Source organism: Medicago truncatula, chromosome 4 (assembly GCF_003473485.1).
Source record: "Medicago truncatula cultivar Jemalong A17 chromosome 4, MtrunA17r5.0-ANR, whole genome shotgun sequence".
NCBI classification, from domain to species: domain Eukaryota; kingdom Viridiplantae; phylum Streptophyta; class Magnoliopsida; order Fabales; family Fabaceae; genus Medicago; species Medicago truncatula.
Window position 1 is genome coordinate 29,178,057 of NC_053045.1, and position 17,741 is coordinate 29,195,797.

Consider the following 17,741-nt stretch of genomic DNA (forward strand, 5'->3'; position numbering starts at 1 on the left):
AGGTACACAGATTATGAGATAAAAAGTTTGACTTTCATGAAAAGATAAATTTTAACTTTGAGCTATCATAAATAATTTTTCAATAGATTTGAAAGTTTATTATAAAATTACACTTTTATTGTCTAATGTATGTAAACATCATATACTTTATATTCACCCTACTTTTAACTAAATTTTTAATTTATAATTAAACTCAATTTTTTTTTTTGTCAAATAGTCTACTGGCTAGATTCACACATGTTATATGTGAAGAATTGGGGAATTTAGGATTCGAACCCCAACTCATGCATAAATTATTTTGGTAGCTACATAAACTCAATTTCTTTACCTACTCAATTTCAAGTAGCCTAAATGCTATATTTTTCAATTAGGAATGAAGATTATAGAGTAAACAATGATTATTATGGTGGTCCAATGCAAGCAACAAAAATCCAAAACTTTATTTCAAAAGGATTTTCATATAGTACATCATGTCCTTTCTTTCTTTTCACACCCGCACACGTATATATAGATTTAGAAAAGCATCTGAATCAATTTATTTCAACATGAAATATATTGGACCCAAACAATAGCATCACATCAACACACACAAATACAACAAAAACATTCCAATCATAGGAGGGTTTGGACGTTCAACCGCTCTTCCTTTTACACTTGCAAGCGGGACCATCACAAAAAACCACCCTTAAAATAAATAAAACAAACTCTCACAACTAAAATATTATGTGTAGAGAGAATCAATAATAACAATATCGCTCTTTAACACACATTTTTCAACTGACTTCTTTCTACATATTGAAATTTATATGAGACCAGTATATATTTCAATCATCGAGAGTCTGATGAAAAATGCGTAAGAGAGGGTTTGTTTTCAAATAGAAATTTGACACCTCGAGGCTCGAGCAATACCCTTAACACTCAGGGATAAGATTGTGGTTTCTTCTAGGGTCATGACAATAATTATACACCATGTACTTGCTTTGGACCCATTGCATGGCCATATATTGTTGAGGGCTAAGACTACCATATCCAGATGGAGAGACAGATGGTGATTGGCATGAGGCAGGACTTTGAATGGTACAACCTTGTAATTTGAAGTTAGTGTACCTTCCAACAAAGGGTTGGTATTTATAATCAGCTTTATATTTTCCATCTTCTGTTGCCCAAGAAGATGCATCCCAAATTGATCCATAGAGATACATTGGTCTTGTAGGGTAGGTGGCATCACTTTTCCTAGGATACCTTCTTATGGGCACATCATCTACTAAAAATCTGCATTTGTTGTTTTTCCATTATAAGACAAACTAGTTAGGAAACAACAAAACTAGATTTACAAGCAAGATTATAAATTGTTTTAATGATTAGTGCAGGTGAAAAATCATAGTCAATAGAGGTATGTGTCCCTAATATGCCCCTAAAAAAGAGATCCAATTGTGGATCTATTGCATTTTTCATGCTATAGTAGGTTAATATCTTCTTTCTACAAAAGTCCAATTATATTTTACTATATTATTTTATTTTATTCTCTAGATTAAGTGTACTGTTATTTAAATGATAAATAACATAAAAAGGAGTTATTTTTGTATGTAAAGCTTTTTTTTATTGTGTCATTAAATAGAAGTTAAATTTTAATGTTTAAAGTTTTTTTTTCCTCTGCATGGGAGGTTTGACCCGATTGATAAGTAGTTGATTCACATCTCATAAAAATATGTGTTCAATTTCTACTACTGGCGTCAGAATTTTGTTTGTGGATAACATGTAATCATTTTTTTCAATGTTCTTTAGAATTTTGAAGTCTACTCTGATGAGCTCTCAGATCCACCCCACATAAAATTTATTTTATCAACTTTTTTTTTCTTTCTATCTTGTCATTTTTATTTCCTCTTCTTTCCAACTGTATTTCTCGCTTCTCTTTTTTTCTCTTTCAACTTTTATTTGTCATAAACAAATCTTACAAAAGCTTCCTTTAAAAAAAAAAAAAAAACTCTTACAGAAGCTCAAATAGATTGATAAAGACACATGAATAGGTTTAACTATGCACAAATTCATTTCAAATAACATGACATGAATTGATATATTATTTGTTTTCACTCAATGAATTGATATTTCTAAAAGTTTTTTTATTAGGCTAAAAGTCATGCAGAATATATGATTTTTACATCATATTTATATTTGTGAAACAAAATGGTCTTTTTCAACCGAATTATTGTGACAGAGATGCTGGTGAAAATGATCAATAATGAGCATGAAAATGAATGAAAAAAATTAATTACATTATCTCACTGGGTTTCCATAGAATAGCATAGTTGTGAAAATCTTGAGTTGGATCAAACCAAAGATGAAATTGCATCTCTCTTCCTATAATGTTCCCATCTCCACTTCCTCTCATATATACATTTGTTTGTAACACATATGGCTTACCAGGTGTAGTTCCAAGAAACTCAATGTCAATTTCATCATGGTTTCCTGGATGGTCTTGGTTATTTGAAAGCTGCAATTACAAAATACAAATAATATAAAATAAAATAAAAAATCAAATTTTCATTTCAAGAAATAGATTTAATAACTCGTTCTCACAATATAAGTCGTTTTATTAAATTTTATACGAATTAAGAGATAGATAAAATTAAATATTTTTTGCGGAAATTTTTCCCGCTGAAATGACATAAAATGAGACGACGTTTTTGTTTACTAAAATGACGTATATCGTGAGACGGAGAAGTGGTGATTTTCAACATTAGTCAAACTCACATAGAGAGAAGTAATAACTCCAGCAGTATAGCCAGGATGAAGCTTAATTGCAGCACCAAAGTATCCGGATTTATAAGAATGAAGTGACTTGAATCCACTACCTATGTTTCAAAAGTTTCAAATTTAAAGTTAAACTATATATTAGTGAGACAAGTTTACATACCGAGTTAGAGTCGGATAATAAAGCTCAAAGCAGACAATATCTCAGTCTGAGATATTGTCTGCTTTGAGCTTTATTAGTTTACATACCTGAGTTAGAGTCAAGCCATATTGTTAAAGAGCTTTGGTCCAATCTTTGATGTTGAGGTCCCCAAAGGTTTCTAAAGCCTTGACTAAAGGATATAGGACTAATTTTGGAACTAGGATAGTAGCCAGGTGAAGGTGGACCCTGAGCATTAGAACCAAATATTGTGAGTGAAAGTACAACAAAAGTGAAGATAGGAACCATATGGAAGAAATTAAAGGATTGTGATGATAATGGCATTGTAGTAGTGAATACTAAACAGAGGACTCTGCTTGAAATGCAGGGTAGGGGTAGAGGATAAGAGAGGTTATAGTTGATTCATGTTAGAGTATGGCTACACAGTTGGATATATAGAAGGATTTTGTGGCCCTACATTACCAAAAAAGGTGATAAGTTAGTTGATTGTGGAGTTACACACTTGGACAACTTTATCACATTGTTTTTTTTTTTCTTTGTTAAACATCGGTTTTCTAGAGTTCTGATAATTACGAGTTTCGTCACGAGGTAAGTAAATTCTGATAATAGATCGTTACATTCAAGAAAGGCTCTCCCAAATGATTATCCATAATTAGAACTCATTAACAATTTGAATTCAATTTCAGTTTAGATAATCTTATTCGAGATATTATCGACATAAAACGTCAGCCCGTCTCCTAGCTGAGATTCGAACAATAGTTCGTCACGTTGTGGAAGTCTAACTCTTTCCGCTAGACCCAACTTTATTGATCACCTGGTTAAATTTATCACATTCTTTTCTAAAGTAAACCATGTGGGAAATAGTTCAAGTTATCGTGTGGACTTTTTACTTTTATTTACTTCAAGGGATGGAACTTCCTTTATCAAGTAAATACTTGTTTTGGTAAACTTAATATACATCATTTAGATGGTTAAACATGGAGAAGGAATGATATTGATTTGGTCACCTATGACGATATCAAATTAGGGGGTAAAGGAATAAATTTCGATGTATGGTTGCCCTTACCAAATCTTTGAACATCATAATCATTATTATTAACATTTAGACAAAGGTATATATTGATGATAAAAACGTGAGCAACTAGATGTACATATCTCCATGTTTTTCTTTGGGAAATGTGAAGGGAAAGGATAACTTTGTAATAATGAGAATTTTGTTGTGCTGCTTTCTCACAATTTCTTCATGCAACTATACAATCAAGCTTTGTTTGGTGATACCAAAGTAATTCATTTATTTTTGCATAAACTTAGGTATCAATGTACACAATTGCATAGACTAATTTCTCGAGATAATTGAAATTTATTGAAGAGGTTGATATCAAACGGCTTAATCAAATTGTTAAAGTATTTAAGAATCTATCATGTGTGTCACACAATATGTTGCGTAAGAGGCACAATTTCAATATTAAGATAAGTTTGACATTGTAACTTTAAGAGATATCGTTGAAATATCCTTGAAGTCAATTATAAAATAATTATTAATGATATTTAATTAATAATAATTTTTTCCTTCTCAAAATTGTTTTTAAAAACAAACACGATATACTGGTGATATTAAAGTATACAAAAATGAAATTATTTTTTTTGGTTTCCTGCCAGGAAGTGATTAAGGCAGATTCTCTTGCCAAAAGTTATTGGTGAGGGTTAGTTATAACCGAATATCATTAGGATTTCAAAACACCAACATAAAAAAGTGCTTACTTTATTTAAATGTAAAACATTATTTACTACTAGTAAACTGATTTTCTCTATATATAAAGGTTAGTTATGATAACCAAGCAACTAAACTTAAATGGTAAATGAGTTTCATCAAAGACGAATTGTTCAAAAAAATTCAAATTCGATTTCTGGATGGAATAATTCTTGATCAAACTATCCTTACTTCACAGCCGAACTTCGAATTACTATAGTCTATATCTCTTATGAACCGGAGGGTTAACGCAAGAAAAAAAGTTTAGTTATATAATTGGTAGTAGATCAAGGTTTTAGTCAACAATTAGCAACTTGTAGAGGAGGGATTCATATTTCATAAATATTGAATTGGTGATGACTTTCTGCTTTGCATGTTTTTGACTTTTTTTTATATTAGGAATATATACTTGCATGGTCATAATTTAATTCAGCAACTTTATTGTTTGTGTCCCCCAAGAACAAAGACCTTAGAAATTTTGTATTGAACATTCGAACCATAACTTCATATTTTGTTTGTGTTTTTAAAGCAATGTTAACAAAAAGAATATGGCATCAAAGGATTAAAAACCACTCATTTTGTGTGAATCTTTGAACGAGTCAAAACTAATACCTTAAATTAGTGAGGTTTATAATATAAATCTTGATTGTTACAATAGAATTTAGAGCTTTTTTTTGTCAAACTTCTCTCATAGCAAGTAATTTTCTTTTATTATAACGGAACTTAATCTTGGGTTGATTTAGAAAAGCAACCATAAAATCTCAACAACTTGGAAATTTAATTATAAGTCTCTCTAAAAAACTTCAAAGAAAACCTGCCTCAAAGTAGTTAGCAAAAATTGATAAAGACAGTTATATATATTTTTAAGTGTGTTGACAAATTGCCATCAAGTGCCATTTTTTTATCTTGAAACTGTCGGCAACTTCTCTAAGTCACCATTACAATGCACAAGCCAAGTTAAGAAGAAAAATTCGTAGTTCATGAACTAAAGAAGATTTTGCTTTGACATAGGAAAGTACATCCTTATTTTCAGACAGATTCACATGGTATGAAGGAACAAATTGATTGCTCAAATATTTTTGAATTGCACATACAAAGATGGTTATTATATGAGTAACACTCCTTGGCTAGGATAGAAAGCTAGTATAAGAGAATTGTTTTGTTTGATAAATAAATACATATAAGATATTATTGTTTATACAATAGTCAAGTTTCTTATGAGTGTAATTCATGTAGTAAAAGATTGTAGGGACATTTGATATGTTGCGACGTGGTGTCGAACATATAGTTCTACACTTATTTATGGTTAATTTAGTGTGTAAGTTTCGCCGCTGCATTATCTGGAACCAAAAACTCACCTAAATTTTAAGCTTGAATATCGTTTTTCTTCATAGTGTTCCTTTCGATGGAAAAAAAATCTTATTTGAGTCGCTATCAGACACTAAATTGTAGCCACCTCTTCAAACGAGGATTTAAAGTTTGGTTCGCCACATCGACGGAGCCAACTTCTCTCACTAGATCAATCCCTTGATTTTCTAGCTTATTTATTATTATTATCATCATCTTGATCAAGATTATTGTTGTTAATTTTTTAAAGGATGATTATTGTTGTTATTTTTTTTTTTTTTGACAAGGATTATTGTTGTTATTATTAAGCCTAATTAGTACCATATATATTACATACGTATTTATTTATTTTTTTAATTAAAATAAAAGTAAACAATTAAGCTACGCAACTTGTTGTCCATATTACAAGTAATACATAAGCCTTATGTTTCGCAGCACTGTTTCCATGATTTATGGCTATGGAGCAAAATAATTGTCAATTCATAGAATTGTATTCTAGATTATGAAAAGAAAAAAATGTATTCTAGATTATAATATATACTACATTATACATGCACATTTATTTTAAAAGAAAGCTTAATTCATTGTTCAACTGACTCGAATATTAATTAGCCAGCAATACCCTTGTAGATATAAATTTTTTGTATGAGGCAGACAGCCCCTTTAATGGACTCTGCTGAAAAGTTGAGGCAGACAAGTTTTTCTTAGGTAAAATGTTGGGAGTCCATGGTGTGCTGAATGTGAACCATTTTGGTCGGAAAACAAGAAGCTCTCTCTGCATATTTTCATATACCATGTTAGTTTGTCTATCATAAAAAATCAATGAGTGAAATTATCGGTACAATAGTGATTTAGTTGCTCTAGTTAGATTCTCAACTTTAAGGAATTAAGATAAGATGGTAATGATCTAACTGGAAAATTTAGTTGGAGATTTAAATACTTAGGTGAATTGTTCATCAAAAAATTGAAGACATTAAATATATGGTTCTTTCATTTATTTATATATACTTTACTCCCTCGATCCCTTTTATAAGAAATTTTTCCACTTTTTGGATTCATTGATTAACATGTGTCTCGTCTATAATATAAACCAGATACATCAATTCTTCAATGAAACTAAAAAATAATTTTTTTTCTTATAATAAATATGAGATGGAGTACAATTGTTTATATAATGTGTGACTTCGAACTCATACAGGACCAACTCAAAGGTAAGATTTTATTGAACCCTTGTTTTAGGTCGATTGACAAAAAATATATTTCACTAGATTTTATAAACAAAAATGGTTCTTTTACAAATAAAACAACACCATGTATTCACTCTCCAATAAATTGGCCCTATAGTTTTCTCTCTCTAGGTTTTCTCTTCTAGTTTCTTCATTGAGGGGGTGGTTTTGGGTCAATCTTTGATCTGAAATCACTCATCTTCATCTTTTTCTCTCTATTTCAATATAAATAAGTGATTTTCACATAGATTTAGGTTTTTTCTTCGTGATTTCATCATCTAAATATGGTGGTTTGTTGTTCGTCGTCTTGTACGACGTTGTTTGATTTTTCGTTTTTTTGCGGTGTTCATTTGATTCATATTGAAGGATAAATTATATTCAATCAAAGATTTGGGCAGATCCGGAAGCATGAATATTCCGGTCACTTTAATTTTATCATCTACTTTTGTAGGCATTATGTCGTTATATGTTATTAACTTGGATAGTGTGAGTTTGTTTGCAGATTCATCCTTTACGTTTTTAGCGGTGTTGAATGATGTAATCTCTCAATTTGTAAAAAAAAATAAAAAATACCATGTATTAAAATTTGATTTAGACCTCATCTACAAATAAAAATTATTGGGCCGATCCGAACTCACACTTAACATATAGACACAAATATCAACCTAAGAAATCATGTAATAATTTACAAACTAAATTTAAAAAAAATTATAATAGTAAAAAAGTTGAAAATATCTTGATAGTAATAATTTAACTAGAAAAATTATCAACCTAAAGATTCATGTCATAACTTTTATAAACTAATAATTGAGTGTTAGTTCAATGGTAAGAAAGAGTTTAATCTTACAACTTCGGTATATGAATTTCAAATGTTTTTAGTTCAAATGATTTTAGGCTCAATTGAAACTTGTAAAATGGTCATTGATATTTAGTGATATTTTAATTAATAAAAATTTCCTTCTTTTCCAAATAAAATAAATAAATAAATAACCAAGCAATTTGCCTCAAGTGGATAATGAGCTCTACCAAATGATGAATATTATTGATCAGATTTTACTTACCTCTCGACCGAACTCTGAACTACAGAGTCTTATTCTATTGAAACCCAAAGGATTAACACAAAAAATTAAGATAAATATCATATAGGAAGAATGTTGCTAGATGGTCGTCCACCCTGAAACATTCACAAGCTCCGATGAAGGTCTTTTTAAATGAAAATTGTCAAATCTGTATTCGGGCCTCCGAATTGTCCGGAACGGCCCTGATTAGGGATGAAGCTGTGATGGGCCACTTGCAACCAATTCAGGACCCCTATATCAAACTGAGAGAAATAGAGACATGCTTTTAAATGATGAAGGGCATAATTGTACATGGCGAATGCACAACCAAAAGATCCACATATATGGTCCCTTTACGAGGCGCTTCAATGGTCCACCCTTTCGGAGAGTCGAACGAGACATCCGAATCAGGGACGGAGCTAAGTATATCTAAATTGGGGCAGCCGCCACCCTTAATAGATGAATCACTCACCCATATTTCTATACAGTGTTCACCGCCCAGTGTAATTAAGTACATCACTCACCTATATAATATAAAACAATAAACGAATATACTAAAATAATAAACTAATATATAATATCTTTTTGAAGGGATTATATATATATTTTTTTTTTTAGTAACTAAAGTATAATATATTTTTTTGTGGAGAAAAAAAAATCACTTGCTTCGTATCCAGAAAAAATAATTGACTTACTCACTTAAATATAGCATTTAACTACAATAAGGCTTTTTCTTTGTCTCATAATAATTATCACATTTTTTTCAAAATATTTGTCCCAAAAAATATTAAATATTTAGTTCCCAGTGTAATTTTAATTGATTCTTTCTATTGTACCCTCTAAATAATAGTAGGGTAATGTTAACCGGTGCCCCGGGGCACCGTTGAAACTTGTGCAGTCATTTCATTAAAAATTTAAAAAGTATTTCTTTTAATTTAAAATTTTTTTTTTTTGGTTTTCTTAACTAGTATCCCCGGTTAACATAATCCATAATAATATGATGAAATGCATCAATAACTAATAAGGATAATTTAGTAATATTATCATTCTCTGTTTTTTTTAAAAAATAATTGTGTAAATAATCAAATACGACGATTATGAGATGGAGAGAGTAATTTTCAAATCTAAAACAAGCACAATCACATTTCCGATTTCCCATACCATTGGCAACACCGCCACATAATCATACCGTGAAACTTTACTTCTATTGTAACTTTTGTAAGATATATATTTTTTTATTTATCATTAAACTAAATTTTATAAAATTATTAATAATTAGTTTTTGTTGATATTGTTTATCATCATATGTTATATTTCCGCCACCCTCCATATTTTTTTTTCTGGCTCCGCCCCTGCTTAAAACAAACATCGTATCACATGCGACAAACCCATACGTCTTGGGGCATGTGTTTAACAATCACATATAAAATCCTCCACAAGCTGGCCGAACCGAAGGGAACCATAATGGAAACCACGCCCTCGTGAAACCACAAGACTGGAGGCCCAACTCGCATTAACAGATCAGATGGTTTGAGAAATGTAACGATGTGCAAACGAACTTCAACCACGAAGGCTTTTTATTCAGCTTTATGCACAAGAAATCACTTAAGTCCCTCAACTAATAGCTTGGGGGCAATTGTTCTAGTAAGGGTTGCCGCACAACGACTAATAAGTTCAAAATGGCTTCTCATTGAAAGAGTACACAGGGTCGTGGTATAAGAGCGAACAAATCCAAAGGAACGTCGAAAGAGACCTGTGACAAATGAGTTCACTAACCGACAGTGCACCACCAGCAGGGACCTTGGCATAAGCGTACGCGGACCGACAATGCACAACCAGCAAGGTCTACGGCACAAGGATAGATGGACCGATGCTGCACATCCAGCAAGGTCCGAGCCAATGGTGCACAACTAGCAGGGTCAGAGGGACAAATATACAATGGGTAAAAACATCCACAGTTATCCCTTATAGGACTAAAACTGTCCTTCAAGAACGGTTGTCCATGTAAAGATACAAGGCCAGAAGCATAAACCTCCACTATGTATTGGCTCATATACCCGAGGTCAGGTACACTCACTATTCATATATACACCTATCGTTACACACTGACTTGAACATCAAAGCACGTGCAAGTACACAACTCTCATTTCCTTGGAGAAGAAGGTCGAAGCGAAGAAGAAGGCATCAACTGTCGAACGTGTCCTATCCAAAGGTCATTCAACGCCGTTAACTCAAGGATCTCAGGTCCGACTGGATAAAAACTTTAGTTTTTTTTTTTTTTAAAGAGGATCAAGAACTTTATTAACAATAAAAATTATCAAAGGAAGACTAAAATTGAGTTAGATGATGAGTTTCTTCGAAATAACGTGATTATTTACATTGAAAAAGACTTTGTTAGTCAATTTGATATAAGTAGATTAAGTTGACTCCTTAAAACGTCATCAAACTAATTTTTTTTTTTAAAATTAGTTTATTACGTTTTATAATATCAATCACACATTCATCAGAAAATATTTTATTTCTCACGGCCTTTGGCTTTTGCTTCTTGATGACGAATATGATATCAGAGAAGTGACAAGAGAAGACTACAAGACTGTAATTGCATTTGAGAATCTTCACTGTTTTGTCTTTATGCAGGATAGGAACTAAAGTGGAACTTGCTTACGAATGCAGGTTTTGCCATTTTGAGTTTTCTATAACAATTTGCATAGACTTTTTTTCATTGATATATTTTAAAAAAGTGTATGGATCAATCTTTGGCTAACTAATTAGCAATAATTGTTTTAAGAGATAAGAATATGGCTATGATTTTGGGTTTGTATTAGCATAATAACTATATCATGCTCCCTAATGTATTGTTCTTTAAAAGCTTAGAGTTTTCTCAATGTTGATATATAGAAAAGAATAACAATTATTGAAGAAATGGATTAAATATTATAGGGCCATAGGCATAGCAGAAAATAATAAATTTATTTGAAAAAAAATAATATATTTATTGTGCAAGTTTATTTAATTAATAGAGATCAGGTATGAATTATTGCATATAATATACTGATTCTAGAGTTGAATTGAATGTCATAGGCTCACTAGACAAAATATAGTTTAAAGGTTTGAAGAGTGTTCCCTGGCCATTTTTAAGCAGTCAAAAATTGATTAGATAGTTGTAGAATTAACTTCGACATGTTCGACAGCTTTTGATTAAAATTGATTCTTAATTTTAAGATAGAATTTGAAGTTTTTGATTATAGAACTGAGTTTGTCTTCATAAATTGATTCTTAATTGAAGTTGCTCTAAACATGTCAACTTATTTTCAAGTTCATTCAAAATCAATTTTTATCATAGTAGAACTAAACACATTAACTTATGACATATGAGTCCATTCTTACCAGCTAGACTAACCATCATTGATTACGTTTTCAAAAGAAGTATCCTAGAGAAATAGATTCTCTCCATTAGAGTTCTTTTCATTTTTCTCAATTGTTATATCTCAACTACAAACTCGATTTCCTACTTTCTAATTTTTTTTTCTCTCTCTCTCTCTCTTATGTTTGATGGCTGGGATGTAATATATAAGAACAAATGAGAGTATTTCAATGGAGAAAATCCATTTATAAGTTGGAACACCAAATAAGTTACTTATATGTAGGAGTTTAGTAACATTTTATCCTCTCATAACTAGCATTTGCCTAAAATAACCTTCATCAATTAGTTGAATATATTTTCGTCTCTGAATATAAGTCACTCTTGAGTTTTTTCGTTGTCGCTTTTTACAAGATATTTCTAAATTTTATTTTTGAAGAAGTCAAATTAATTTTGTTTTTGTTACAATTTAAGGAGATAATTGATTAGTATTGGTTTCTTTCAACAACAAAAAAATGATGTATTGGAATTTAGTACTACACAATTTATTCATGTGCTAAATTTATGACAGTGCAAAATGAATGGTAGTCTTGCTAACATGCTATAGGGATGGATAACATCCACTGAATTCTCATGCAAATTATCAACATGCAGTGATATCGATCAGATTCAAAAATCTTTACAAATTTAATGTCATTTCACAGTGATAATGGCCCTTTGTACTCACACAAATCATAAGCTACAATCCGACAAGTTTGATTGTGCCATTGCACCCAATACAAGATATCCTTTGGCTTAGATGAGGTTTGTTAAAACCTTTCTCATCCAAATGTCAAGCTGAAACTTTTTCAATTTGTCCTATTCTAATTAGGTACACAAAAGTGATTATGTTTTTCAATTTAATTAATAAAATGGTGGTTCAAGTCGTGAATATAATAAATGCTTCATTTTTTGTATTCTAATGATGAAATAAGAATCTTTTGATTTGAAGTGAAGGACATGGATGTGTGAATTGAAGATGATCAAACATTATCAATACTTATTAATTAAAACCATGACTTACATAACCTCATAATAATATATATATGTTTCGAGAATGCACATCTCACGTGTATTGGGATCACATTATTGAATTCTAATTCAAGGAAAGGAATTATGGCTCGATGGATTGGATGAATATGAATTTAGATCATAATAGATGGATCAAAATAATCCATTAGTCTATTAAAATTTTTAATATATTTTTTTTTTAAAAATCCATCCAATCCAATTCATCAAGAATAAAATCCGTATGATATACCTATTATTAGATTTTAATGGATAGATGTTCATCCGAACTATATGTTAAAGTGTATTATCTTTTTTTTCTTCTTCATGACTTTAGCCCAAAGATATTTAATGTAAAAAGCCTAGTGATTTTTTTTAGCCCAATGTTTATTCAAGAAGTCCAATTAATGTGAAAGGGTGGCAACTGGTGGTCAACGGCCATCGTTGACGTTGACTGCGGCAGAGCTCCAACGACCACATGGCGGTATGCGACTGAGCTTTAGTTAATTTTCTGATGACTCACGGTGGAGGTCCGACAACATCGCACGACGGAGTTATGGTTTTCCTGTAGTGGTTTGCAGTGGAGCTCCAATAGTCATAGGTCCATGTGACTTTTTTTTTTTTTTTTTTACAAATGCAGGCTTTAAATTTCTTATTAAATGGACTTATTATAAATATTTGAGATGATGATCCATTGAAATTTTAAATTAAATAGATGAATTGGATCCATCCATATTTTTAAATGGATGGATTGAATCCAATCCATTAAACAAATTGTTTAGTGGGTGAATTTTATAGTGAATGTATTTGATGGATATAAATTTTTTGGTGACCGTTTGATACAATTTGGATGGTCTATATTTAGAGTTTTCTTTTTCATACTTATATGCACTAGAATTTAAATCTTTCAATCTCAATTCAACAATCATTGATTTGGTGAATATGCAATGCATGAGATCGTGATTGCATCAGAAAAAAAGGTTAGTGTTAACTCCTTCAAAAAAAGGTTAATGTTAGTTAATATACTATTTCTAAAAGAGTAAATAGCCAAATTTCTCATTGAAATTGTAACTTCTTGCAAATACCCCGTCAAATTTCTCCATGAAATCGTAGGGAATGTTTCAAATGCATGACCAACACATACAAAATTCAATAGGCTTTTTATATGTAGTGTTATTTTTCTGTCAAAGTTACTCTACTGGGATCAAATTTAATTTTGTTAGAATCAGATGATGAATGTGAAATTGAAGCTTTGATATAAGATGCAAGTGATTGGCTTGACACATGAAGAATATGTGTACTTTGATAGAAATGCTACTAAGAAGTCTATCATATGGATATAACTAGATCAATCATTCAATTAAAGGGTTGAAATGTGATCAATAGAAATTTCAATTTTGACATAAAGGGCGAGGTATCCTCCTTATAGATGATCGGGAACTGGTATGTCCCACTCATCCAATAAGCAGTACCAACAAGATTGTACACCAGTGATACAGACAGAGGTGTTGGCCAATACTAACAGAGGTCTAGATAGTAAAAGTGACCAACTACTATTAGTCGATAATATGTCATCATGCATTACATGCCTCTATAGTTTTCTTGTCATAATGTTTACATGTCCACACATGATAACCATGTACATCCATCGTCATATGATATGTATGCATAATTAGTTGTTTTATTTCCCTACCCTTGTATTCCATGATTTTTAACTACACATCTTTTCGATATTTTGTGTTTCCACGTTTTGCGAAGAAAAAAAACGCCTTACATGTTGTCTTCAAGTGATCCAAGGGCAAAAGTTACCGTGCATAAGGAAATCCTTATGCACCGTGTATAAACACTTCACAACCATTAGATCTAGTTTACACGTGTAATAATTCTAAGCTTATTAAATTACACCAAATCAAACTTCATTTGCTTCAAACATTTCTCTCACTAAAACATAAAGCTCTCCCTCTCTCTCTACAATTTTCAACATTCTGGAAAAGAAAACGAAGAACTCAGATGAGTCTTCATCTCTTCCGGCCACACATGATGATTCCGGCGCGGTGATCGCCGTGCTGGAGAGCCAAACTCACCCTTTTTAAAAACTAAAGCCATTTTTCAACATCCATTTTCGTTTTAAAGCCAAATCCGAACTTGAATCGAGCAAAAACACAACAAGAAGGAGTATATCTAAAGATTAAAACACAAACGAAATTTTCTTTGCTTCACTTACTGTTGAGCCGGTTCGCTCCTCTTCTTCCCTCGCGTTTTCTTCTTCTTCGATCCAGTGGCGCTATGTTGATTGCTATATGTTACTGTTTCGTCACTGTTTGTGTTCACAGTTTCAGATCTGAAGTTGTTACTGGATTTGAAATTTTTGTGATGTTAGAGAGATTTATGGCTGGGAAACTGCTGGAAATCATTAAGTATATCTAATGGTTTTGGAGTACAACTCACAGAAACCATTTCTTTCCTCCTCCTCCAATTGTGTCGGTCCAAAACTGAATGATGGCAATGACTCTAGGTCCTTAGTTTTTTCACCTGCTGGAAACTATTAAGTACATCTAATGGTTTTGGAGTACAACTCACATAAACCATTTCCACATCAAAATGGTTTTGGCATAATTTTATACAAAACATACTATAATAAGGACATTTGTGACTGTCATTGAACCAAATCAACACTCTGAAATTATTATTGAACTAAAATGATGATTTTCGCGGTTGTAGTGTTGTTTTGTTTGGTTTCGCTTGGGGGTGTATGAAGCAATTATGTTGGGCTACCAGTTAATGGGCTGTGATTTATGCATGGTGCATAAGGATTTCCTTATACACCATAACCGCTCCCTGATCCAAGCTCTAGTTACGAGGTGTTGGGTGGAAATTGCTATATTATCTCATGTTACTCGTTTGATTTGGATTTCCTTGGAATGTATGTTAGTGTTCGATGGTGCATCTAGTAGATCTAGGAGTCCCAAAATTCTTGATTGTTGAAATTTGTAAAGTGTAAAATATGGCATGTTGAGCCTCACTAGAGAATACTACAAGTCTTTTATATGTTTGATTAAGAATATAACTACGATTCAAACTTAGGGTGCATTTGATCTATTAAAAAATAAGTATCGAACGTAACAGTACAACACAAAGCAAAACAGCACAGAAACTTTTATGATATTAAATAACTTTTGGTCTAATACGATTTTTTTATGGAGAAAATGTTATTTTAGTATTTTAGACAAATTTTACGTGCGACAAAAAGTTATGTTGTGGTTTAGTGAGAGACAAGAATTTCAATTTTTGTCCTTTCTAGCCTGCAGTTAGTCCTATATCCCTGAAACAGTTTTACAAATTAAACATAGTACACACTACAAAAAACGCGTCGAATATGAATTAATTTTTTTTTTTTGGAAAGAACTACGATGTATATTTATGTTTTCAAAATTAAAGTTGTGTGCACGCATGTGTGTGGGGGGTGGGTGCGTGCGTGTGTTGCCCTCACTACTCTAGACTTTTGGGTTCATCTTTGTAATTATATCAAATATTCAACAATAGATCCATAATTTGAATATGTAGAGCGATTTGCATGGTTTCAAGGATTTCCTTTGTCTAAGGAAATCCCTGATATCAAGTGGATAAGTCTTCAATTGATGGTCACAAATAATTTGTGGCTCAATATTGGTCCCAATATACTTCTCTAAAGCATCAACAATTTTCGTTCACCTGATTTTATACCATTAATTCCAAGAATAATTTTAGGGTGTGTTTGATTTGTTAAAAAATGAAGCACAGGACAAGACAAGTATATTTGTCCCATGTTTAATTTAGAAAAGCAATGAAGGACAACACAATATATAAGTCGATGGACTGGACAATTTTTTTGTACCGTACAAATGCGGTGCTAACTTAAATGGAAAATATTTTTTTTATCCCATTCTTTCTCCATTCTTTCAATTATCTTGTCTTTTTCCAGTTTTTTTTTTTTTTTTTTTCCTTCCATGCTTTACGTGTGTTTTATATATGATAATTAGGATGTCACTTTTTTTTTAAGGACTATATAATACGATGTAGTTGAGTTATATATATAAGTGTGAATTTTTATCTTTTTCCAGTTTTCTTTTTTTCCTTCCATGCTTTACGTGTGTGTTATGTATGATAATTAGGATGTCACTTATCTTTTTTTTATGGGCTATTAATAAGATTGTTTGTATGAAGTTTAATGCGAGATTAAAATAATCAATTGGTGGCAACATAGAGCAAGTGCCATTAGAACACCACTCATGCTTTCATATCTTAGAATGACAAGATAAGAAAGGATTCTTAAGATCACAGTATTCTGGTTGAGGTAGTGATTTGTTTTGGGGCCACAACCCATGTATTGTAAATTTTGGGAGTGACTTGACGGGACAAAGTTTAAACTTGCAAAAAGATGGTTGCCATTGTTCACTTAACATATAAAATTCAAAAGATGTTAAAGACAATTGTATGAAGAAGAAAAAAAGATAACAAAATGCCAATTCATTTTCGAGAAATCTTAATATGATGCACAAGTAATACGAAAAAGATTGTGTTGTGTCCAATATTACAAACTAACTAACTAACTATATATATATATATATATATATATATATATATATATATATATATATATATATATATATATAGGTAGTAATACGAAATAATAAATAGGTAGTAATATTAGAGAAAACGTGAACAATTTTTCATCATGATAGAGTGCTTCACTAGGAACATTTTTAATCATGTTGAGCCTCACTAGAGAATACTACAAGTCTTTTGACTAAAAATATAATTACGATTTAAAGTTAGGGTGTATTTGATCTACTAAAAAGTAAGTATTGAATATAACAGTATAAGATATAACAACACAACCGTGCCCGTGTCAAGTTCCTGGAGTTTGGTTTGGTTTTGGAGAGGCAAGGTCTGGCACGGCCGTGCCAGTGTGAGCACGGGTCGTGCCAAGGTTCTGGGCTCCGGTGCTTCAAAAATTTTCATTTTCTTGAATCGTTCTTGGACAATTACCTACAAAATAACC

The 17,741-nt window shown here is 31.5% G+C and overlaps 1 protein-coding gene across 1 annotated transcript; it reads right to left on the reverse strand.

Moving 5' to 3' along the window:
• Positions 1-415: 415 nt before the first annotated feature.
• Positions 416-3,320, reverse strand: LOC11407977 (probable xyloglucan endotransglucosylase/hydrolase protein 32). Its single transcript, XM_003606294.4, has 4 exons — positions 3,001-3,320; positions 2,752-2,852; positions 2,274-2,491; positions 416-1,272 (listed from the first exon to the last, which is right to left on the reverse strand). The coding sequence occupies exons 1-4, from the start codon at positions 3,233-3,235 to the stop codon at positions 912-914; spliced, it is 915 nt and encodes a 304-aa protein (XP_003606342.2). The 5' UTR covers positions 3,236-3,320; the 3' UTR covers positions 416-911.
• Positions 3,321-17,741: the final 14,421 nt, after the last annotated feature.

What these genes read in the sequence shown, in the direction of transcription:
- LOC11407977 (XM_003606294.4), bottom strand. Translation starts at nt 3,235, where the DNA reads ATGCCATTATCATCACAATCCTTTAATTTCTTCCATATGGTTCCTATC. An exon ending in ATGGCTTGACTCTAACTCAG is followed by an intron (nt 2,853 to 3,000) that starts GTATGTAAACTA and finishes TTTGAAACATAG; the next exon opens with GTAGTGGATTCAAGTCACTT. An exon ending in GAGTTATTACTTCTCTCTAT is followed by an intron (nt 2,492 to 2,751) that starts GTGAGTTTGACT and finishes TTGTAATTGCAG; the next exon opens with CTTTCAAATAACCAAGACCA.